This window comes from Diplotaxodon limnothrissa, linkage group LG19 (genome assembly GCF_057381915.1).
Source record: "Diplotaxodon limnothrissa isolate DT_005_m linkage group LG19, D_limnothrissa_male_GT1.1, whole genome shotgun sequence".
Lineage (NCBI taxonomy): Eukaryota > Metazoa > Chordata > Actinopteri > Cichliformes > Cichlidae > Diplotaxodon > Diplotaxodon limnothrissa.
Genome location: NC_140614.1, coordinates 23,064,826 through 23,090,028, shown reverse-complemented (window position 1 = coordinate 23,090,028; position 25,203 = coordinate 23,064,826). Strand labels below are relative to the sequence as shown.

At 39.3% G+C, this 25,203-nt stretch overlaps 2 protein-coding genes across 2 annotated transcripts in view; both read right to left on the bottom strand.

Moving 5' to 3' along the window:
- Nucleotides 1-4,324, bottom strand: part of slc25a21 (solute carrier family 25 member 21) — an 86,005-nt gene extending 81,681 nt beyond the window's left edge. Inside the window, exons 1-2 of the mRNA XM_085343488.1 lie at nt 4,174-4,324; nt 3,974-4,063 (exon numbers count right to left, since the gene is read on the bottom strand). Of these exons, the coding sequence (XP_085199614.1) occupies nt 3,974-4,043 (70 nt within the window). The 5' untranslated portion in view covers nt 4,044-4,063; nt 4,174-4,324. The remainder of the gene's footprint in view (nt 1-3,973; nt 4,064-4,173) is intronic.
- Nucleotides 4,325-6,793: 2,469 nt separating this feature from the next.
- plekhh1 (pleckstrin homology, MyTH4 and FERM domain containing H1) overlaps nt 6,794-25,203 on the bottom strand; it is a 32,942-nt gene continuing 14,532 nt past the window's right edge. Inside the window, exons 3-30 of the mRNA XM_085342339.1 lie at nt 24,760-24,822; nt 24,151-24,300; nt 23,968-24,051; nt 23,773-23,854; nt 23,483-23,665; nt 21,506-22,254; nt 21,196-21,274; nt 17,510-17,601; nt 17,230-17,377; nt 16,885-17,021; nt 16,659-16,769; nt 16,294-16,380; nt 15,768-15,926; nt 14,528-14,608; nt 14,257-14,436; nt 14,048-14,159; nt 12,794-12,906; nt 11,605-11,781; nt 11,328-11,425; nt 11,051-11,228; nt 10,580-10,735; nt 10,031-10,128; nt 9,684-9,825; nt 9,397-9,539; nt 9,131-9,260; nt 8,794-8,877; nt 8,026-8,172; nt 6,794-7,837 (exon numbers count right to left, since the gene is read on the bottom strand). Of these exons, the coding sequence (XP_085198465.1) occupies nt 7,685-7,837; nt 8,026-8,172; nt 8,794-8,877; nt 9,131-9,260; nt 9,397-9,539; nt 9,684-9,825; nt 10,031-10,128; nt 10,580-10,735; nt 11,051-11,228; nt 11,328-11,425; nt 11,605-11,781; nt 12,794-12,906; nt 14,048-14,159; nt 14,257-14,436; nt 14,528-14,608; nt 15,768-15,926; nt 16,294-16,380; nt 16,659-16,769; nt 16,885-17,021; nt 17,230-17,377; nt 17,510-17,601; nt 21,196-21,274; nt 21,506-22,254; nt 23,483-23,665; nt 23,773-23,854; nt 23,968-24,051; nt 24,151-24,300; nt 24,760-24,822 (4,116 nt within the window). The 3' untranslated portion in view covers nt 6,794-7,684. The remainder of the gene's footprint in view (nt 7,838-8,025; nt 8,173-8,793; nt 8,878-9,130; nt 9,261-9,396; nt 9,540-9,683; nt 9,826-10,030; nt 10,129-10,579; nt 10,736-11,050; nt 11,229-11,327; nt 11,426-11,604; nt 11,782-12,793; nt 12,907-14,047; nt 14,160-14,256; nt 14,437-14,527; nt 14,609-15,767; nt 15,927-16,293; nt 16,381-16,658; nt 16,770-16,884; nt 17,022-17,229; nt 17,378-17,509; nt 17,602-21,195; nt 21,275-21,505; nt 22,255-23,482; nt 23,666-23,772; nt 23,855-23,967; nt 24,052-24,150; nt 24,301-24,759; nt 24,823-25,203) is intronic.

The following is a 25,203-nucleotide window of genomic DNA, read 5'->3' as shown; positions in this document are numbered from 1 at the left end:
TCTGGTATAACCCTCTGCCCCCTGAACGCCCCCATCACAGATGAGTGCGAATCAAGACAGAAGGTTGTCAGACCCAGGGGGCTTGTGAGGAATCGACAAGGATAGACAAGCTGCAATAATATAATATAACACCTCATTTCATATATATATCTATATCTATATAGATATATAGATATAGATATATTTATTTGCCTTTAAATTGATAATGACAAATATGGCACAGGAACAAACCGGTCACAAAAGGCCTCTACTCACTTTTAGCTTTAACCACATAAAAAGTAAGAACAATGGCATGACAACTGAAACACCAGTTTAGCCAATAACAGAAGACTGCAAGTCAGCAAAATTGGCATGCACATAAAAAACGAGACTGATGAAATAGAATACGTGTTTTAGGCTTCACTTTCACCTCGAAAGACAATCTTTTGATGAAAGGAGGCGAATATAATGTTGAGCAAGAGGTTTCGTAGGCATTTGTAAAGTTACTGGGTTTGACTCTATAGCTAATCCGTGTGATGAAGTAATTTACATTTTTTTATTGTTTCAATACAAATGCAAAAGAAATATAAATACTGCACGCAATATTAATATAAATATGGAAGTGCAATGTAAATATTGCTCCGAAATACTGAGAGAAAATTGCGAATGATTCAAACAATATTTTGGCATATCAAAAGTGAATATTATATTAGTCCAGTCTTTAAATATTTAGGAAATATATTCTTAAACTGGAAGATTAAGATAAAAACTATATGTAGACAAAAAATAAATCATAGATAAAGTCAGTGAGGAGGACATCAGCAACAACATGAAAAATAACATTATATAGACAAACCATTTGGTTTGTCTATATAAAAAAAAATACCATTTTGCTAATTTTTTTGCAAAATAATGAGCAATCCTGCAACTGCAAAACCGCCACTTCAGTCTACAAACAAACAATGGCTAGAGGAACACAACTACCTTGATGTCTAAATAAACATATAATATTCATGTTAAAGGTTGAGTTAATGTAGACAAAAATCAGCTTTTAGAAAATGAAAATTTCGCCATAAAAGAAATTCTGTTGGAATGACTGCATCCTTGTATGCATTAAAAGACTTTAACAAAGCATCCACAACTTTCTTTTTCTCCCCCTCACATCCAATGCAGAAATCCACACAAACCACAAGTTCAAACTGTCAGACAGTGAGCTGCACATCAAGAGTAATGGAAACTAAAGCTGAAGTTTCACAGTGGTTCTTTTTAAAGGGTAAATGATTACTCAAATTCAATGACTAACCGTGCAAATCTTTAACCAAAGACATTCCAGCAACTGCAGAATCACTGACAACAGCGGAGACTTCTGCTTATTTGTTCAAATCATTCCCTGGCTATCCTACAATATAAGCAAAATAAAAACTATAGTTTTATATATACACATCTCACAAAAATGTACCAGTATAAAGAACAGTGGACGCACAGTTTCTAACGCAGTGAACCACAACCAGTGTGTGGCCAATTTCAACATTTCAAATGTAACGCATTTCACATTCACCACTCAGAAAGTGTTGTGAAGCAAGACAAAGACAAAACAAAGCTCAGTTCTGCTCCCTTTCTGGTTAGGCATGGTGTCTTTCATACAGAATTAAAACTCATAATCCTGAAGTGACAGAACCCCAGTTTGACTCTGATGTCTAAGTTTTATATAACACTTAAAATTAAGAGATAAACGAGCAAATTAAATACATAATTAAATTTAAAATTAAGAAAGAGCCTTTTTCTAAGCTGATGAACTTTAAAGTCTCTTTTTTTCAAAAATATAAATATAGTTAAATTAATTAAATCCTAATTAACCCTTGTTTAATTTGAGAGTCTTTAGGAAAAACTGTTCTAGCACCAAAGTTATCAAATATTTCAATATTTTGAGACAAGGCTAATCGAATATTGAAACATGGTAATGAACAGTATATTTGCATAATGACTGAAATCTAGCACCACTGATTAACAATTAGCTGTTAACATGTGGTGCTAGTTTGCAATTATGAGGTTGGGAAACCTGCAGTCAGCTGAGAATGAAGAAGTCACTTGGATGAGTGACGCTACGTTACTTTTTTTAGGAAACCATAAAAGCGTTAGTAAACTATCCCTTCTCACTGTGAAATTTAATTAACTTTCATTTGATTAGATATATAATAAGACCACTAATTACTATTGCCTTCTTTTTATGAAGTGTGACTATCTCTAGCCAGACACATTGAAATTGGCTATAAAGATCTCCTCTTTTAAAATAAGCAGTGAATCCATCTGTATATCCCCGACTATGCAAACCCAGCAACCCACTTCCATCATGGTGTCAGATGAAGGTAAATAAATCACAACCCAAGTGATTTAACTTGAAACATAAAAACGCAAAAATAGAACAACTCATTTTGCACTCCACAAATATGTAAATAGTACAGCCTTGAGGTCCCTGGGATTTTCTAAAGGTCGCCGAGTGTGGAGCGCTCAGTGATGACGTTGCCTGAGAGCACCGGGACTAAAATGAATGTAGCATTTGTTGAGTTTCATTTCAGAGTTGCTGTCAATTGTTTTTAGAACACAGTGAAGGACATTTGTGTTACTGATTGTAATAAAGCTGTTTGCTGTTCACATTTTTAAAAAAGTTGTTTTTTTGTTAGTTCTTCATGTTCTGTCTCTGATGATAAGAAGGATAGTGTGTATTTCATGATCTTTCAAGTGTCTTGTATCCATAGACAAAAGACACTTTAAAGGTTATTTAGTTTGTTCTCGCTTTGCAACTGTGACCCACTCAATTTGAACTTCTTTTTTTCCCCCTCACATGGTAGCCAGAGGTTTAAACTTTACGTTTCATTTTGGAGTCTTTAGAAATACTCTATTCTAGTTCCAACACTGTTAAAATATTTGAACATTTGAGACAATCCAGAATGGATAATCTAATACTAAAACACAGTAATGGTAAGGCGACATATATCTTCTCTATGCACAAAAAGTATTTAGAGTAATAAAGTAAAGCCATAAAAATATTTTGAATTCTAATATGTTGGAAAAATAAAGAGTTTATTAGCACCATTTAAAACCAATTTGAGTATTTTTTTTTGCAAGCACTTCTGAAGACATTAAAAACGGTTAACTTCTTCAGCTTCAGCTTTTTCTAGGTTTATCACAGAAATATCTGAGAGTTGCTGGTGTAAAACTGACAGATTGGACTTCAACACATTTAACCTTGCCGATCTTAGGCAAACAGTCTTAGAAAAAAATCAGCATAATTTCAAAACTGCTGTAACCAGATGTGCATACTTCACTGCTCCTCATATCCACCTTTAATGTAACATAACTTTTAGCAACTTTAATGGAAGTCTGCCTCTCTCTCCATCCTTCAGTGGAGTGCTCACTAAGAAGAATATCATCACTCTACTGAGTTTCTATTTTGAAAATGTTACTCAACTGATAAACAAATGCAGATTTTGATCTGGGAGCCAATCAATAACGCGCATCTCCAAGACTATTAGCCTACTACATATTAAGGAAAACAAATAGTGATAGAAAACAACTTGCATGGAAGTTATACTTTTAATAACAGTGATGTCAAAATGAGCATTTACCTAATTTCTTTGTCTAAACTGGTACTGAATAAGCTTGTCCAGCAATAATATCGTTCAGCAATTTATTAAAGCTGAAAGCTAAGTTGATTAGCAGTTGCGCGCATGCGCACAATTGGCTTTATGTCCCGGTGTGCAAATTCAGCATTTGAGGAGGGTGGGAATTATCTTGGCAGCACAAGAAAATCTTTGGGCTCCACGGACAACGAGAAACAGTTAGTAGCTTAATGAGAAAGTAGTGGAGAAGTGCGTCGGTGCTTTTCGTGTAGCGATGCTGCTTTCACCTCGCTACGTTCACGCTTTCAGAAGTGTCAAGGGATTTCAATAAATCGTCTAAAAATCATTAAAAGTTAAACCATGGTTGGACTTACCAGCGGATCCACCGGCGATGACCTGACGAGAGGCTTCTCGGAGCATGCTCTGTGGCTTTGTGGCTGTCATTTTTAGTGTTTTTAGATGCCCTGTCACAGAAAACACGGCCATACGCTGTTACACGCCCTGTAAGGTTACTGCTACTGTGGCGTTAATGCTGTATTACACCTACGTCGGTGCTGATTAACTCGCAACAAACCTGTGGATTTCGTGCTCTTCGGTGAGGCTGCTCGGTGGTGTCCTGCCCCGTGCGGCTCACGGTTGACTCAGAGGTTCCTCTGCTCCTGTAGCGGCAGCCCAAGCTGGAGACAGCGCAGCAGCGCTATCTATCCGAGTGCTCACGGGCTAGGCTAGGCTAGGCTAATATGGAGTAGTTACCCCCCCCCCACGGGCCCACACTTACCTCTCCACTCTCTGAATAGTTTAATTTAATCCAGCCACCGATAAACGTAAAGCAAATAATCCTATGTATAGATAATTAATATGCACTTAGTGCTTTATATTAAACAAAGGCAGCTATTAAATCTTTATGCATTGTTTATATTACAAATGCAGGCGTTTTAATTAAATTAATTATAATCCTATAATATTAGATGGGTCAAAGCCCTGGTGTGCACGCCAGAATGAGACCACTCACGAGCACTATTCGTGGTTTTCAGGGGTTTGGGGATCTAGAAGCAACACACTATACAATACCTCTTCAATAAATTAATAAAATAAAATCAGATATTGACACACACACACACACACACCCGGCATCTATGGTGTAATTGCCATGCACCGTGAACTCAGACGTCACTCGGTAGAAGTCAACGTGAAAACACAGCAGTGGGGCAAGTCAGATTACACATTAGTCAAACAGCTTTGTGGTGCAAGGTCCATGTGATGTGGTGTTGTACAAGTGTGTAAATAGGTCAGCTAAAGACAAATTTGGAAATTATCCCATTTGTCCAAAGTTCATATTTGAAAGTGTTTATAACGGTTTAAAGTCATGCATTTTGTTTTATCTGTAGAATGCATGCATATCTGCATAATATCTGCGCGAGCCCTTTTGTAATGTACCGACATTGTGATCCATAGAGGTCAATTAAGAGCAGGTGCTGTAGATTCCCATTGCTTTTCCAGTTAAATGTGTTGTTTTACAAAGATGTGAAATGTATGTAGGACTCACACTGTTGAATCCCTGTAACATTATTTATTGTATATTTATACGTTTGAATAGGGTCATTTTTTGTGTAGTGCTGAGTTGAGTATTTTTACTCTTCACAATATAATTTGTTCTGTTATTCAAACTTTTTTCTTCCTCCAGCACTGTTTTTTTCTTATTTTTCTTTTTTGTCTCTGTGTTACTTTTAAGCAAATTGATGCATTTAGGATGCCAAACTGCACTCTGAAGAAACTAGTTAAGAAATATCACCTGCTTTGTGTATTTTTAAAGAACATAAGGTTACAGAGAAAACAGCAAAGGGTAAACTCTGGATGACTTTGTGAAGTAAACAGTCAGATACGAACACAATGTTTTTAAACTATGTACAGACATCCTCCTTTGCAAACATTAGTCTAGTTAAACACACACCCAGTAAGACTTTCAAGGTAAGCAAATGTTCATCTACAGCTACAACATTGAGATTGTTTGCTATAAATTCAAATAGAGCATGTGGCCTTATTGCACCATGGATAAAGTGCAAAAGATATTCTTTTTTGTTTAGAAATGAAGGCATGTAGAAATTTAGCAGTGAGCCCTATAATAGAATTTCATTTTGTATGAGAGTAGTTATGGAACAACAAGAGCTCCAGACAAGCTATAAAAATCTGGAATTTATAGCATACATTTGGCAGGAAAATACCATTACCACTTTGACCTCCTTGGATAAGAAAAAACAGAGCATGATAATATATACTTGGAAGGCTGTGTACAACCGGCACAGAAGGTAAGTTTATGGACAAAATGAATGAGAGAAGTTCTGTGCTCTCCAAGGGACGCTTTGGCTAGAACACGATTCTTGTCACCATTGCTTAAACCTTCTGATTCATGATTAAACTTTATAGTACTTAGTAGCAGGAGTGTTTCATAAGGGAAAGCCAGTGGAACATTTGTTCCAGGAAAAGAAAATAGGACAAGTGTTAATAGCATTTAAAATGTTTCTACCATTTCCTTAGACACATAATTAATAAAAGTGGAAGCACGCCTAGTCATGCCAGGTGGCCGCCCATCCCTGAGCCCAACTCAACAGAGATTTCTTCCTGTTAAACGGGAGTTTTTCCTTCCCACTCTTGCCAATTGCTTGCTCCTAGAGGGTTGTCTGACTGTTGGGGGTTTCTCTTTGCTATTGCAGGGTCTTTATCTTACAATATAAAACACCTAGAGGCAACTGATGTTGTGATTTGATGCTATTTAAATAAAACAATTGAAAATTGAATTTAAAAAAAAATGTACTTAGTTGCAATACTTTCTACCACTCTGAAGTATTAAATAGTCTACATAACAAAATTTATACAAAACTGGAGCTAAAAAAAAAAGTCAGGAATTTATCATTTATTTTAATAACCACACACAGACATATAAGCTACATCTTTTAAACAATTGCAACATATGTCAATACAGTAACCAGACGTACTCTGCTACACAAAGGAAACTACATTTTCCCCACACAAATGTGACATTTGTGGTAAACATTTCCTAATGTTATGGAGAAATAAATAGCTATTATGAACATAAGCAAGACAGTGGTTTATCCAAAACAGTTCAAGTCATTATAATATTTTGATAGCTCTTTTAAAAAAAAAAAAAAAAGAAAGAAAGAAAGTGTTCTCTCCTTTTGTTTGCCTGATGATCTATTAAAAATAATGTAATTTTAAATATACTGTATGTTTAGTGTAATTAGGGAAGACCATTTTGTCTTATTGTGAAAGAACAAAGCAAGAAAATACTATCAATTCACTGTTTCCAGTAACTCAAGAGTCAAATATTTTTCCAACTTTCAACTTTTTAGACTATTTTTCAACTAAATCTGAATCTGTCCATTTGCTAGAGAGACATCTGTGAGGGGCATCAACTGAAATTTCTGACATTTGCAGGACAAAATATTTCATTAATTAGATAATCGAGAAATTAGTCATTTCAATCTACCATATTAATTGCTATTTGCCGCCCTACATTAGTCAAATATTATATTATGGGTAATTAACAGATTAAAATGTATGAATCTGTCCTAAAATACGCAACATTAGCTCCTTTCTAAACGAGCAGCAGCTCTTCATCATATTCAGACTCTTGCTTCATTGTCATTTACTTTTGATCGCTGATGATGAAAAATTCTAGTGACACACAGGCAGACAAATTATGACTTCTGCAAGTGGGAACATCGAGTATCATCAAGTCCTCAGATCATTACAGTATTTCAGGAATGGTTCTGATGTCCAATTTCAACACTGAATTCCCAAGTGAACTAGCACCTATGAAATGCAAAGTTGAAACACCTGTGTTGAAATAAATAGTCTAAAAGACTGATCCTGACATTTCTAATTCTAACTCTTAATAAGAACAACAACAATAATAAAAACTTTAATAAAAGTACCTCTTCTGTAAGAATGAAAACTCAGGACATGCAACCCAGTGCACTCCAGATGAATGCAAAGTAATAGTAACTGCTGCCATCAAACCTCCCTCTACTAACAGTCTTTCTCAATTTTTTTTTTATTTTCGCAATTCACAGTAGCGTGGGGCCCTTGGTGGTGTAGTTCATGGTTGGGAAGTGCCTGCTGTCTGCATCCCAGTGACTGAGGGGCTGGTGAGAGGCAGATGGGAGGCTGGGGTTCCAGTGGTTAATGTAGCTGGCCATGAGCAGAGTCAGCTCCAGTATCTGACATGAGAGTGAAAATAGATTTTAACAACCTAAAGTCAATGATATTAATGAGTTTTATGTAATTCAGGTGAGCTGGAAGCCCAGAAAATGCAAGAAAGCCAACTGAATATGTTTACCTTGATTAGGTAAATGCAATCTGACCACAAATAGATATATAATTACAATGATAAAAGCAGGAAGTATACCTTAGGTTTAGGCATTGCAAAGACCAGCTTCTCCACGCTCTTCTTCCCGGCTCCAGCCTCCCTCTGTTGGCTCGTGACCACCATGAAATCATCACGACAACCACCAAAGGTAATCACAGACTGGTAGGAGTACGTGACCAGAGTGTGCTGAAAAAAAGGAGCATTGCCAGTGTGAAATCTGCAGTGAAGTGGATATAAACAGAATTCATGTTCAGATTTTATTGCTGACCCCATTATATAGTATGGAATTCACTTAGGAAATCATTTTGGTTTCTCCTTCTTTTTGAGGAGTAAATTGAGTGTGAAGATATGTGACATAATTTCCAGCAACTTATTCTGATTTTCACTTTGTTTTCTCCCATTTCTTTCTGAAGGCACATGGTCTGCACGCCAGACCAAGAATGAAATGAATCAACATGAGCTGCAGAAAATTACAGAGCTCACGTTAGCATAGTTTACATGATGGAACTGCTGTGTGTCAGGGTCAAGTATGTCAATTCAGAGGCTGGCCGTTTTATTTTCCTTGGGATTTCTGGTGTTCGAAACACCACAGAACGAAAATCATTCCAGACCAGTGGGTCAAGAAAGCTTTGCAGCTGTGTCCTATCCAGCTGCTGCAGCAGTTAAAAGCTATCTCTAGATTTAACAGTTATAAAGTCAAGCCGGAAATTCAATAAAAGAATGGACTTTCTAAATTCTAAATTGTTCTGGCAGCAGATTTTATTCTGAAAACACATGACAGGATGGTCTGCTCAGCTTGAAACTCACCATTGTGTAGTCCAGCACACACAATCCATCCTCATTGACTGCCAGCCACACCTGGCTCTGCTCAATAGTAGAGGGGGGTACAGGCTGTGGACAGGGGAAACAAAGAAGGGTCGTTTTACAGATGTTATACAGCTTCGTCTCAAACAGGTTTGGGCTTGAAAGCTTAGTTCAAGGTTTTGGTTCAAAATGATCTAAGTATGCTTTTTGGTTTTGATGAAGAATCACATCAAGACCGACATTTAAAGATTGATTAGACAAACAGGAGGCGATAAAGTTCACATAGAATAACATCAGTAACAAAACAACAGAAGACATGTATTCAACTTTTTTTTGTTACCTTGGCACTGAAGAGCTTGGCTCCAAACAAAGGCCATTTCCGAGCCACAGTTAGGTATATTCTTACACACTCGGATGCACTGCACCCACGCAGCATTGACCACTTAGTGGCGAGACGCTCGGTAAGGTCTCTGAGAGGATAAAAGGAACAGTGGTGAGTTAAAATATGGCAGGATAACAAAGCTTTATAAAGTTCTCAGATCAGGTTCTAGATTAAGAAATTGTGGAATGGCACGTTTATTTGTTTTTGGGTTTTTTTTTCTTTACTTGAGCTGCTCTGAGCTGCAGTCCTGTTTGTAGCGTTTTGGGTAGAAGCGTTCTAAGGCTTGAAGGAGAATTATTTGAGATTTAGGCTGAGAAGAGCCAGAGGGAGAGGAGGCACCTGGTCTGTCCAAATCACCATGTTCAACCTGGAGGACAAAAGAAAACAGATAGTTAGAAGACAAAAAGGCTTTCGAAAACGCACAAAATCATACATTTCAGCACTGTAGATAAAAGAATAGCATTTTTTTCCTTCCAAAAAGTCTCTTTTTCTTGATAGAATTGTTACAGACCTGGGCCAAGAGGGCAGCCACTTCAAGAGCCAGCTCTTTGTTTACAGGAAAATGGCCTTGCTGGACTTCATCATTCACCTGGTATGCCAGCAGGAGGCGCTCTCGCTCCATTTCTCCCTTTACCTGAGATCTGAAATACAACCTGCATACAAGGGCATATTGTTATTAAGGCCGTTTTCTTGGGAGAAACTGAAAATTGAGATATAACATCAGCATATTTCACTTTGCAGTCTATAACATTTTTAAAAAAAATCTTTAAATACATCTCTATGACTATAGAGTAAAAGTACAATGTTGCTGATGTGTTTGAGTGCTACAAAATTGAGATATGAAAATAGAAGTCATACCTGTTCTTGTATGTTAGCCGTACAATCCGTGTTCCTTCATTTTTCCCAGGATGCAGCTCCTTTAGAGCCTGTTCCCATTTGGAAATAACATCACAGATCTGGGAAAAGCAAAAGTTAGTCTCAAGTCATACAAGCACACATTTTTTCACTCATGTTACAGTGAGCTGGTGATCTAGAGATTCTGATTTGTACACAAACTCTTATATACAGTGCATTGCATGAGCCAGACAGACCTATACTTCTGTGGAATGGTGGATTCTTTTAACAACAATAATTAAAAAAATCTAGAGGCACTACTTTAAATATGACTGGGTAGAATTAAAACACAGAAAGGTTGTCCTATACTAGACCACATCCTAAGTTGTCAAAAAATGTTTGGACAGTGTAAATTTGCCAAAAAATAATCCCACTACTCACTACTGATCCTCTAACTTATTAGAAAATTTGAGACAGATGATCTACCTTCAAACCACAGAGCCAAAAACCATCAGTGATTTCTGTACAGCAGCTTTCTCCCATCTACTAATGGTCTGTGACCCACAGCCCTACCTTGGCAGATGGCTGCAGGCAGTGCTCCAGGTCTTTGCCAGATGGATCATCAGTGAAGAGGGCAAATCCAGTCAGCTGTGGTTTCCTCATGCTAATCCTCTGGTTCAGCGTGTTGAGGAACTCCTCCACTGTAGTCGACCCATCGAATCCCACTACCTATAGTAGAAAACAAAGGACACAGCTGGCACTGAGTTTCAGATTCTGCAGTGGTTGCAGGAGTTTGTAGTTCCAATGGCAGTCAAAAAACTGCAACAGCAGATTAGAAATGTAACAGAAATAAAAAGGAGGTTCATTTTCCAAAAAGGACATATACAAAGTACAGTTGGGAAGGTATAGATGCAAACTAAAATATATACAACTAAAGGAAAGCCTAGAGGAAATTTGTGCATGAAGAATGTATTATTTGCTTCTCGAAACAGGGGTATAGTCATTACAACACCTGTGCTAGCTACCTGGTAAGCTATGTGTTACCTGGTAGGTGTTGTTCATGAAATGAACTGGGATGCTGAAAGGTAGTGAATGGTGGTAGGGGTTCCGCAAAAGGATGGAAACTATCTCCATACGTGAAGGTTTAGCCTCCCGCTCTCCATTCTGCAGAGTTCGCTCCAAAGATCTCTGACAATACACTGCATATTTCCCCACCTCACTCCTGTATGTGGTGGGAAAAAGGGAAAAGATAATTAGAAGAGGTTTTTATGTATTGGGAGTTTTTCTGCTATATTTTAAGGTGTGGATTAAGTTAGCTCACCTTGGGTTAGCATTGCGTTGCAGATACTGTCTCAGGTACCACAGAAAATGTTGCTGAGGGAGGAACAGAGCCACACACAAAGACAACAGCTGCCAGCACTGCAGGGAGAGATAGAAAAAGAAGACATATTTTAACTAACGCGTTTTATCTTAAAATATATTTTTAAAAAATACATTTTTTAAAAATATATTTTAAGTACATAAAAAAGTACATTTAAAAATTAATGTCTGAGCGCTTTAAACATGGCTCCTGACTCTTTACTGTGTAGTGGGTTGACCTGTGTGAGAGAGTAGTTGTGTGGCGTCCGACAGTTGGTCTGTTTGATGAGCTGACAGTAAATTTCATTCTGCAGCTCTGGGTGGTTCAGGCACACTTGCAAAGCATTCTGGGCCAGCGAGGTGTGGTAATCAATAGATGGAGACTCAACCAGCACATTGATGAAGAGCTGACAGGACTGCAAAATGTCAAAGAAACAAAATTTAATGGCACTGAGCTACCAACAGGTGGAGACAAACACAAACCCAGAAACCTGAACACAAAAGTAAGGGACACATATTGAAAGCAACTTAAAACAGTTAAATTAATACAGGATTGGGTGATCATAACACTCGGGTGATGAAAACAACAAAAAATATCCCAGCATGAGGTCAAGAAGAGCTCCAGTGTAAGGGGGGGAAAAGGGTGAATGTCATTACTTTGTTCTCATTCAGTGTGACAGCTGAAGACAAAGACGCCATTTAACAGGTTTAATCAGTCTTGTCAGTCTCATTAATACTTCAAAGACATGAAGTAGAGCATAGACTTGAAAAGCATGCAACGTCCTTTCATTCAGTTTCATTGTGTGTGTTTGGGACAATTTTTAAGGCTGGATGGTCAGAGAGAGCCGATCTATTCAGCCATCAATCCTAATGTAGTTGGTGGGGCTGTGAAGCATAAATTGGAAGGAAGGGGCTTCTGGTTGACATGAGAGGAAAAGAATCTGCCATCTCCCTACAAGGTCCTTGTTCTGCTCTGATCCCATTTCTTCTTCCCTATCGTGTAGTTTCCATATCCATTGCTGTCACTCTGTGAAGGCCTTGACCTCCCATGTCTCCTCTTAAAAGAGGGCTACCTTCACGCTGGCTCTAAACCACAGGAACAGTTAGCTTCAATGAAAGCAGATAATCAAGGCCATTATCTATCTTCAACACTTTTGATGAGCTGGGCCCCTCGGTCCTCAGCCTTTGATCTGGTTTAGTGGCAGGAGGGGGGGGGAAGACTGCTGCAGAGCTCATCCAAGAGTACAAGGGGTTAAAGAGTGGGACAAACTGGAGTGGGATGGATGATGTCTTGAACAGATCCTCACAGTGAGTGGGAGATAGAGAAGTGGAAAGGGATTCCGAGAAAGGGATAAAAGGGAAAAGCATAATCAAAAGTAAGTGGGATGGAACAAAAGAAAGAGAAGGGTGAGAGGTGGGCACACTGACCTTGAAAAGCTTGAGAGCCTCTGTCTGCAGAGCTTCAGAGGGCAGCGTGGTGAGAGGCGAGCGGAGACCCTCCTTACAGAAGCTCAAGGCCTCACTCTTCCACAACACAGACTCTGGGAAAAGACGGTGAAAGACACACATATATAAAAAGGCACAAATATAACACGAGTACACACGGACAAACAAAGATTGAGTTTCAAAGCTTTAATGACTCAACAGCTGATAAAAATTCATATACGGTGCTACAGTCTCAAACAGTGTCTGCAATGTAGATCAAAATAACATGCAGCATGCTAGTGTGTGCATTTATACCCACTTATAGATATTCTAAGCCAGGGGTGTCAAACATAAGGCCTGGGGGCCAGAATTGGCCCAGCAAAGACACCAAACTGGCCCACTGGGCACTCTGGAAAATATGAACTGCAATTTTGCAAGTTTTATAGCTTATCATAATGAAAAAGTCCTGCATCATGGCTATTCATACTATATCAAAGTAATCAACCAATAAACATTGTTCCTGGTTTTATCTACTATAGAAGTGTCTAAAAAATGAACTTTTTTGTCAACGAGCAAAACAATTCTGCTGTATAATTACAAGACAATTTGGCCGATGAGTTACCAGAGCTGTTTTTGTAATTTTACACATTACAAAAATTTACACATTTTACATTTTTTTTATAATTTAAGTCCAAAGCCAGCCAGGGGATGGAATCAAACTCAAGACATTCTTACTGTGAGGCAACAGTGCTAATCGATGAAATCTAATAAATGAAATGACGTCACCTGATTGGCAGCCTATATAACCTGGCTTCCTTTCAAGACGGCTCTCTCTATTCCTTGAAGGCTGCTGCCTTTGAGGCACCCAACTTGATTTTCATTTACTTTGGTTTGATTGAGTTATAGTTCTCCCATTTTTATTCACCTTTTGTCAGATTATGATAATAAATTTGCTTAATGAAAATTGTTATTGTGTTGCTCTCTCTTCTTTTAATGTACTTGAGTGAGCCAGCCATAACAAGCGGGGGCTTGTCCAGGATAAAGTACAAACTTTTGTAACAAAGTAACCGCTGTTTTGGGTTACTAAAACACTATCTTACGAGCTAATGATAGTGACTATGCGATTATAACACCCTGGTGTTTTCCTGTTAATTATCTGCTGTCAATAATTAAAATCAAATAACAACATCAGAAAAAAACATCAGAAAGGTTTGGATATGATTGAACTATTTTTGTTGAGAAATATGGATTTCTTACCAGGGTCTCCATCAGCATCAAGCAGTTTACCAATGAGCTGCTCATACTCTGTGCCTACTTTGAAGGCTGCATTGCTACAAGCTGCTACAGTCAGGTGATACAACCAGGTATCCTATGTAAAATAAAACATACTAATTAATATGAAAACAGAATTTTATTTCTTTTTTTGAATGAAAAACAACTCATTAACATATTTATTGTTGGACTACCTTCTCCTGTTTGGTGCCAATGAGCAGATATGTAGGACTCTGGTCTCTCGGTTGGACCACTAAGGTGTAGTGGGAGGAGAGAAAACCTCGAGAGCCTGCCTCATAGTCCTCATCTGAATCGCAGGAGCGATCTACTTCCTGAACTGATGCCTCCCGCATTTGCAGCTGACCCAGAGGAAGCTGAAAAAGAGAAAGGCAAATCAGCATCAGCTAGGGAGCACTAAAATAAGTCTTGTCATGTCAGGAGTAGAGAGATGTTTGTTTAATAGACCTTGTCCTCCTGGTTGCGATAGTAGTAGAAAACCTTTCCAACCAAAGAACACCACACTAGTTTTGAGTGGCCGTGTTTGACCTGAAAGCACAAGACAAAAAAATAAGCAAAGTTTCAGGACAAATCCAAAGTTACCAGGAAGTTACTCACTACAATGAATCTATGATATTAGAAAGCTTGTGAATTTCTAGACAGACTGAAATATGATCATTAGGAAATTTCTGCTTCTGTCCATCTGTTGGGAAGCCAGTGTGAAAATCACTTAAGAAGTAAAGTGCAAGCTAATTCCTGCCAAAAGAAAACAGTCCATCCACATACACGACTCCCCTGCTGCATTCATTCAGTGTCATATTAAACAGTGATGCAGCTGGAGATGATAATCACATGTCATTTTCCCGAGAAGGGGTTCTTTCAAAGCGTTTCTTGTATCTGAATGGAGCAATGATGTCACTGGAGGATGCCTTCCAGACAAAGCCAGCTGTGCTTCCCTCAGAAGGGGGTTATCGAGGTTAACTAAGCTCTGAGAGGAAGAACATCCCCAGCCTTATCTGTTATCATGTCACAACAGATCAAAGCCAACTCACAGGAAGGGAGTATGGTGTTGGTGAGAGGACAAGGGCTCCATCATCTTAGCTTGGGGTTGTCAGTCATCTGCCAGTAAGTCATCAAACACACACGCACGCGTCAGATGTTTAAGTGTTTTAATTTTAGCAAAACAAGCAGGCCTCAGTTAAGAAAAGGCAGGGGGAGACTAGAGGAAGGTGGAAGGAAAGAGGAAAGAAGCTCTGCAGTGTTCCAACAGCTCTAATCTTGTGGTGTTGTCCCAACATGAAGGAGTTCTTTTAAGAATCTGCTTTAAGAGTGCTCTATTCGATCCTCACTTAAAGAGTGCCCACTGTATTATGGATTATATCTGCCATGTTTTCCTGCATTGTCTTTAAAAGACAAAACGCTTCTAAAAGCCTATAAAAAATATATGTTTTTGAGTGTTATACAACTACCCCAACAAGCAGAACTTTAATATCATATCGAAATACTTTGCTTCCTACTTTGAGATTCGGATGACAAGATTGTTAAAGTTGTGATTGTCAGTGTGATCTTTGATATAACTTTTAGCACTGCACAAATCTGAATGCACTCTCACCAGAGGCCCACATATGATCACTGTGCAGTCTCTTATCCATCTTTATATTTTGTTTGGTTCACTAGAACTAAAAATGTTTAAATAATGACTTCTGACCTTCGTAAGCCAACCTCTCACAGAGGGCTTTGCAGTCGTCTCCATGGTAAGTGGGCTACTAGCCTGGACTTTGAGTATATTCTGCAGAACCCTGATCCACTCCTCCAGGATGTTGGGTGAATCCGCGGTCAGATAGAAGGTCTTCTTCTCTGTAATCAGCTGATTAGATGGAAAAGAGAAATATGGGAAAAATGCTAAGCCAAGCCAACTGAGACAGCAGCATCATGTCAGAAGAGATCAGAATCAGCTTATGAAGAGCCATGAAAACATTCCAGTCCGATGCTATACCTGATGTCATCTCAGGCCGCTTCTGTGGTATGCAGCAGTAAAGCTCTGTTGTTATTTAGTGCTATATTAAGCACGCTGTGTGTGAATGAGCATCCTAGTGCAAAGTCTGTCTCTTTTTTTCTTACAGTTTTAAAACTGTGGATTCTAACCAATAATTTAAATGCTTTGAGTAGTAGTGCCAATTTTGGGTATCCTATGTTTGGGATCTCTTACAGAAAAGCAGTGTGTTTGCACTCACTTGAAATGTCTGCGCTCCTTCTCCACGTACTATACAGCAGGAAGAGTTTAGCTCAATCTGACCCTGAGGTTTCCTGATCACGTCACTCTGAAAACACATGCGTAAAAACATCACAACTTCTGTCCAAGATTATACAGAAATACAACCAAAAAAACAAACAAACCCAAAAAACAAAGAATGCAGTGAGCACGAATGAACATTTTTGTTAAATTTAGATATAAAAGTTGTAAATAACGCATGCCTTTACTGCAGCCATCCTGTACTTAAACACACCAATCTTAGAAATATTTCTACAATGTTTTCCATGAAGGCTGAAAAACCTTAGAAGGAAGCAGACAGGCATGCTCGAAGCGAGACACACTCACAGGAGATTTGTAGTACAGGATCTCTCCATTCCTCAGGATGAACCAGCGGCGCTTCCAGGCTTTCACCTGACTGCCCATCTTGAGCAGATATCCAGACTTCTCCAGCATCTCCTACAGACATAAACAGCACAGGTAAAGTTATACTCAATAACTGTGACTGATTAATTGCTGGTATACTAGTGATTATCTTGATTAAAGAGTTTAAAGTGGAGGTGCCTCTACTCACAGGCCCAGTGCTCTCACAAGAGTAGGATGAGGTCCGCTGGACTTTATGCTCTGGTTCAGAGTAGTCACTGTCTAGGGAGTAGGCATCAGGAGGAATGGCATAATCGCTCTCTGAACTGATGGAGGACATGGACACACCTGGGGTACCAGAGAATCATGGGGAAAACAGAAGAAGACACAGAGGCAAGGTAACTTAAGGAGTGTTGGTAAAGGCCAACATTGCAATTAAATTATTCATATTTTACAGAGAACAAAAGATTCAAGACTATTGCACTGTTGCAATGCAGTTTTTTGCATATATTGGTTTTTTTTCTGTGCCGTCTGCACTGTAATCCATAACAATCACCTCTCTTGACAGCTCTCGGGCTGCCAGGGACGCTTCCCTTCCTATCAGGGCTCAGAATGGAGGTTCGCACGCTGGCCAGAGAGCTGCTATCGTCCTCCGACCCAGAGTCATCATCTGGCAGAGGCACACTGCTGATCTGAGTGGCTTTCTACAGCACACAAAATAAAATAACACAGATGAAAGGTGGTGTTGTGCAACACATAGTGTGTTAGGCTGTACATTAGCATCCAAACTGGACAAAGTTAAGCAAATGTGAAAACGCAAAGAAAATTTCACTCACCCCTTTCAGTGTGGTGTATACTGGTACGCTGATATTCTTATAGATCAGCTGAGTGAACGGGCCTGCTGCTGGATACTGGGGTAAGTTGGATCCTGCAGCGTAAACATGTATTAAAGGACAAGGAACATTTTTAACAAGGTCTATGCTTATTTTAGGGTTATATGCCCCATAGACATGTTTGGAGTAGTGGTCTGTGTAGCACTGATTTCTAGCTCTGTTCCACTTATTAACTACATTAGAGATATGGCCAATGTGATGTCATCCAGTCAACAAAGTCGGCATGAGGATTTTAGCCACTGCTGCCTTTTTGTTTCAAACTGAATGCAACAAACAAAGTCAAACCCAAGGGACACTACACCCATGAGTTAGCCATAACCTAAAACATACCCTTGGTTTACCATCCTTTTTTACTCCAAACGGCCATAATTTACAAAATGGTAAATGGGCTGATTCTTATATAGCGCTTTTCTAATCTAAGCCCTTTATATAACTTGCCTTGTTCACATAAGCACTTATTTTTATGCTCTTTCCATGCAAGTCCTTTCTATCTAATGTTCACATGCATTCATACTCAGATGGATGCATCAGAGAGCAACTTGGGGTTAGTATCTTGCCCAATGATATTTGGCTTGCAGACTGGAGCAAACAGGGATTGAACCCCCAACCTTCTGATTAGTAGGTGACCTGCTCTACCTCCTGTCATGTTGTATTCAATTAGACACACTAGTAACTGAAACACTAAACTCAGATTCAGAAGGCTGAGTGGTTGTTTTCCCGTAAGCTTCTATACAGTCTGATCTGAGGAGCTGCCTCTCTCTGGCTATTAGAGTTTTAAGGCACTTTTCAGATGATAAACGGCCTATGGTTCAAAATAAAAAGTTCAAATCCACCGGCACTTTTACGAAGAGGTCTTTGAGTGAGAGAGAGAGCGGGGAAAACAGTGCATGTAACCAACTGCAGATCTGCTGCCCACCATGGGTTAAAGTGGGTTGGAATGATACAGAAATCCATTCTGGCACCTTCAGTTAATGAGTAACTAATTGGTGGTTTAAGTTCGTTTAATACAAAGTGGTTTCATCTGCAAATTGGTGGTCATTTTAGCTGATGCCACAGAGACATTTAAATCGCTACATGATTCCGCCGTACACATTTATGACACGTGAACGTTTTCCATGCAGCTGTCTGCTAGCTAAGGATACAGTGTCTGTATTATCCAGGAAGATGAAACATTAGTTGTGTGATAGCTTTACTGTCTGAAATAAAGAAAGATATATATAAAAAAAGAGAAAACACAAGAGGAAGATATTCTTTAAAAAGGTAAGAACTAAACAGCAAGTAACATTATGTAATTTGGAAATTTAAAGCTTATATCCAAGTAGCCATAATGGCTCATGTCACATGCGTGTATGGGTTGTAAAATATAGTTGAGCAGAAAACAACCTCGGAACCAGCAGGAGCACAGGTCAGCCAATCACAGCCTGTGTACAAAGAAAATCTACCGGAGCTCACAACAGAAATGATTATGTCATTTATTTCTAAGTGTCAAAAGACTTAAAAAAATGCACAATTATGAGTAGATTAACTGGGATTAAATAAACTATGATCAGAATACAGTATACAGTAGTGAGGACAGTGAGTAAAGTAAAAGGAAAAAACAGTAATCCAGTTTGCTAGTATCAAAAGAGTCTCCAACATTTTCCAGCAGTCCTTTGCTACAATCAAAATCGATTTTAGCCACATTAGCCATGACACAACCGAGTATCTTCCAATTGTTTGAGATTATTATTATTATTATTTTAAATTAATGATTCCTCTGGCTCGTCAGTTCTTTAGAAGAAAACAGTGCATGAAGACACTCCTGCAGCTTTTTCTCTCAACAGGTGATCCAGGAGGTTTTTTTTCTTCTTTAAGTGCCCTTTCTCACTGTCCCTCTTCCCCTCTGTTTTTTTCCATCATCTTTCTTTCTCCCTTTCCTATCCCCTAGTCATGTGTCTCCCGTCTGTAACAACTGAAAATAAAATAAAATAAATAATAACAACAAAGGTCGATCAAATGGACCAATACGGCAAGGCCGTGATGATCCACTTGGTAAAGTAAATCCATTGGGTATCCTCGTTGGCCTTCAGACAACAATTCTGACGGCTAAAGTACCAAATGGGACAGGCAAAAAAAATTAATAAATAAATCATTTTTTTCTGTTCTAACGACAACATCGGACTTCAGCATACTGCGTTACAGGCCGAGCAGGATCTGCTGTGACTTTGCCCCAGTGGGTGTGTCTTGCGCTCCCCTTGGCAGCTGACTCCAATCAGCAATGAGATCATATGGATAAACCCAGACAGTGGACAGCTACAGTGGCAGAGTGTCTTGGCTGTATACATCTGCTCAGTGGAGATAAAGATTTTTTGTTTGTGTATCATTAGACATTTTAACTTTATTCTAACTGTTGTTGTTCTCTTCCTTCACTTGATCATGATAGCAACTTGTCTCTTTTTGGTTAACTAATAATTACAGTAATAATAATAATAATAACAATGAAAATAATAATATTCAGCTTTGTTTTCCTCCTAACTTTGCTCCCTTGCCATCTTTGTTTCAATGCACTCTTACTTCCACACATCTGTGCTAGCTGTGTTAGCCTTCTGCAACTCCAAAGTTTGGTAACCTTCTGCAACACCAGCAAACGTCAAAGACGAATGAGCAGTGTTTTAAGGCCAGCATGTTTCTTGTCAACCAGAATCCATCTATTGCCCCTGACCAGGACTTTTAGCAAATCTAATAAAGCACATCAGTCATTGTCAGGATGTTGATTAATATATGTATTTTAACTGTGCTTCATTTCACACTAAGAACATTTTTTAATGCATTTTACCATTTTAAAAGGTAAAAAGTACTCTACTATAAAGTAAGACAAGTCAGGACAAATCCATTTTTACACATTTTTCTATCCACTGAAAGGAAATTTTTAAATTATCTTCATGTAAAACAAAGTTTAAAAAAATTACTTCCCATGGTTTAATTGGGTGGATACCTGAATTTGCCTGCCACTGATGCAGCTTAAGAGAAAAACATGCCTGGAAGCTGAAAAAGCTGAGCAAGCAGCAACTTAATCCATAACAGTGATTTGGCAGTCAGCTGCATGTACATAGCAGTTACAAATTTCAATCGTCCAAGTGCTGTCAAACTTTAGCTCCTGCATCCTGACAAAATGGATGATGTTGCAGCAATAATTACACCCAGACCAAATCCTTTCATCGCAGCTGATTAAAAAGCAGCCTCTCTATATACCCCCCCTCCAAGGCTCTAAATAAAGACAAGGTAGGGAGGGGGCAGTCCTCCTGGAGATCAGCCCACACCTGCACAGGTGTGTGGAGCCTCAGGCCAAAGGAAGTGACATCAAAAGCAGCAATGACAGATCCAAACAGACCCCGCTCAACCCACACATCAGCTTAAGCATCAGCTGAATGACATGCCTCTTCACAGTACTGACTCACTTCCCACAACAGAAGCACCACCACCCAAGCTGAAGACACAGATGCAGAACAATGAGCACAAACCCAATGTTATAGTGGAGAAAATCTTTTTTCTGGCATCCTGATTACAGACTTTAATTCCTTGTTATAGTATAACCGTTTTGATGACTGAGTGGATGACTAGCTTCTTGCTTCTGGGTGCAGGGGACTCACCTCGTCCAGGGCTTCTGCCTCCAAGACTGGCCTCTGACACTCTCATTCCTGACTTAGCCACAGCGTAGATCCGACTCTCCTGCAGAAAGCAACACAGTCAGAAATATTCATGATTATTCAACTTAAACATGACTACCACCTTCAAAGAGACAGATAGGTATTTTGGCACTTGGTAAATCTTTAAGGAAACAGCGTGACATACTGCAAAACATTAAGAAAATTAAGGTAATGCATGCATTAAAAAACAAACAAACACAACAAAAAACAAGAAGCATTCATATGTTGCATATTTAATACTTGTCTCTCATACCCACGAAGGGAATCGATGTAAAGGCGGTGTTGGCGGTTTGAGAACTTCCGGATCTAATCGGTCTAACTCTTCTGCAAGCCCCACAAATGAAACCCCATCCCGGGACAGCTCATCTGACGCTGGGCCCTCCACTACTCCATCCATGCTGTCTGGGAGCCCATCATCAATGTCGGTCTCTTCCACAACCTGAGAGAAAGGTGAAGAGGTGGTGCCTGCGCTCTTAAGAGTGGAGGAGGTGGAAGAAGGTGTCATAATGTCTATGTTAACATTGAGGTGGTGGAGTTTGTCCAGGCTGGGCTGAGGCTGGCTGTAGTGCTTCTTGACCAGCTGGATGCTGTCTCTGGGGGTGAGGGGAGTCCGTACCTTAGGTAGCGTCATGCTGGTGCCTGACTGGTTACCCAGTGGCTGGTGAGGTTTGGGAAAGGGATTGCTGGTGGAGGGGGAACGAGACAGCAGCACACTGTTGGGTGCCATTATAAAAGACGACTCTGGAGAACTTGATCCATGTGCCATCTCGTAGGCCGAAGATGAAGATGAAGAGGATGAGGACGAATGAAGGCACTGAGAGCGAAACTTGCTATTGAGCTCATCAGATGAGTTGTCTCTGTCAGAGGACCCTGCCTGACCCTCTGTAAGCTCTGGTGCACTGATGGAAACAGAAGTGTTGCTCCGACTCTGAGAGAGAAGATCATGAGTGAGGTCTCCGAGGCAAATCCCTTTACTGACTTGTTCAGGAGTCCTTTTCACATCTGAGGAAATACAAGAGTGTGATTAAATCTGAGACAGCCTATTAAAGAAGCGGAGAATGCTGATAAAAATGGTTTATTACATTTGTTTATCACAGAGTGCCACGCTTCAAGGAGCTAGACTTTCTTGTAATTTTTCAAAGTGGCCTTGAGCAATACTTTTCTGGGATTTCTGATGGTGTTTTAAAGGTTTTCTTGGGACACTGGATGCTTTTTCACTCATTATCATTCCAGTCCTGAAGAATGATTCATTGGCTTGTTAACTCACCTAACTCTGGCCTATGAATCATTCAAGCATAAAAAAAAGGCGCCTAACCCAAGGGATGAGCCAGTGATGTATCAACATGGAACAGACAACTTAGCAACACACCAATTTCTAATTGTATCCTTAGCCAATTTGTTACTGTCAGCCACTCACAAAAACACATAATTTCCACCAATTTCTTTAGCTGAATTGATGACATGCCAAAGATAACAGTTTGACAGGCATAAAACAGTATTTTTGCACCAACTAGGTCATTCCCAAATAGCCATTATCCAAAACTGCATATTTCAGCATCGTGTGCAGTGTGTGATTAAAAGAAATTGAGCAAACAACATGTGGAGAACAAAAGAAGAAGTGGTAGACCTAAATAAAATCTCCAGCAGATGAGCAGTATTTGAAAAGTTATGGATTGGCCTTGTCAGACCATCATCGTGTCAGCAATGAAGCAGTGTGGGATCCAGACTGAGAGCAAAACAAAAGGCAACAAACATCCAAAGAAGAGCTTTGGATGTCCTTCATGAAACCCGGAGAACTATTCCTGAAGGCTATTTAGCACATTAGAAGAAAGCTTGCCTAAGAGAGTTCAGCCTGTGTTGCAGAATAAAGGTGGTCATACCAAATACAGACTTTCAAGCTTGTTAGAATTGTAAACACTGTAGTTCCATTTGTGTTTCCATGTATTAATAAATCACTGGACCCATTTCCCTAGCATAATATAAAGAAATGAGGAGTGTCTCAAGACTTTTTCACAATATTTTATTCATATTATTTAAAAATTACTCTTTGATTTTTTTTATATTGGACTAATAAGCAGCAATAAACATTTTGGATACCCATCTGAATTTGTAATGGTTTAAAATCAGCCTCAAGTTTCCCCCCATTGTTACTGGTTCTACCTGGTCATGCGATGTGCCCAGCTTGCATTCCTTCCCCATCCCAGCATAATACAAATTAAGGACAGCACACCTGCTGGTGGGGTCTTGATGTTTGAGCTGGCCCTGCGGGAACCTGTCTGTCTCCAGCTGTCATCTTGGGCAGGTGGTGTGCCAGGGCAGCTGGGAGGAAATAGGGGGCTGTTGGGCACCAGGTGTGTATCCATTACCGGGGAAGTGGCCGGGGATGCAGAGGATGTAGGTTTCTCTAAGAGGGCTAGAAAAGAAAGACAACGCCACTATATTTTGAAGTCTGAGATCTCAAGTGTTTCTCTACTTTGACTTTTATAGTTTATAGTCTCTAAACACCTGCACAGTACTCACATTGCAGTTTGTCTTGCAGCAACATTATCTGTTCTGTCTGCTTCAGGTTCGCCATTTTCAGCTGCTGGTTTTCTTGCTCCATCTGTAACTCAGCATATATGCGACATTAACCATAATTAACATTAAGTCAATGTACTACTACTACTAATAAACTATATAAACAAGTTATTAGGGATGCATCCATACATATGTTACCTCTCTTAGCTTAAAGGTGACCCAGTCTTTAATCTTGGCAGCCTTCTCCTCAATGACTTTTGCCTCCTGGGCTCTGACTAAGATCTATAAGCCAGAGAAAACAGGTTTTGTGGAATTTTTCAACATACACTTCATGAACATAAATGGACATTTCTGTTCTTTATCTGATGGCTCCAGACATACCTGTTTTTCCAGCTGCATCTCTAATCTCTTTATTACAGCATCTTTCTCTTGAACCTGATTGGTCAGCTCTTGATACTTTCTGTACAGCGAGCTCTCGGATTCATTGGTTTGTATGTTTGCAGACTTCAGCTTCTCTTCCATGACATGGATCTGAAATACATAATTAGAGGAGTGAATGCACACGCAGGGCCAAAAGACAGCTCAAATTTATGTGGTTGTTTAATTTTGATGGGCACTACACAAAGCCAAAAGAACAGTTTTCTAAGCTCTTAGGTATTTATCGTTTTTTAAAAACAAGAAAAAAGAAAAAGAAAAAAAGAGAAGAAATGGTGCCATTAAATTACCACTTGGGGAAAACACCTGGAGCAGACAGTAATGACAGCAAATTAGAGATTAAACCTGACACCAAAAGTGGCTGAGTATGTGTGATATCTATGAGGATTGTAATCCCAAAACCACACAATCCTTTTATTAAGTCCCATTAAAGGCTTACAAAAAAACTGTCAGGTCAGGCTGGATTTTCTTTTGCTGTAATAATATACAGACACCGTTCACCTACTAAAGATGAGTACAGTGAGTCAAGTATAAGCTGAAATGGTGCCCATCTACCTGTTTTTCAGCATGCTCAGCCCGCTGGTCAGCCTCGGTCACTCTCTGCTCCAGCTCCTGCATCTGAAGCACGGACAAAAGATGAGGTTAAAATGGTTTCTGACTTGGGTCAGCTGTCTCTGTTTGCCAAGGAAGTGGGTTGAAGGCTTGGGTGGTCAAGGGAAAATCCCAGGCTCTCACTAAGTTAAAGGTTGACTTCTTGCCCTCTGTGAAAAGTTATGTTTAATTTAAAGATTAAAAACCATCTACAGGTGCTATTAACACAGATCATACAGGCCTTGTTGTACGGATGTAACTCCAAGCTAGAAGTTTGCCTGGTATACAAGCAAACACCTGCAAGAGTGTGCAAAAGTAACACACTTAGTCCTTAATAATCACTACTACTACTGAAAAGACATTTAAAAGATGAATGTAGTGAGACATTTTTAACAGAGCAGCTATAAT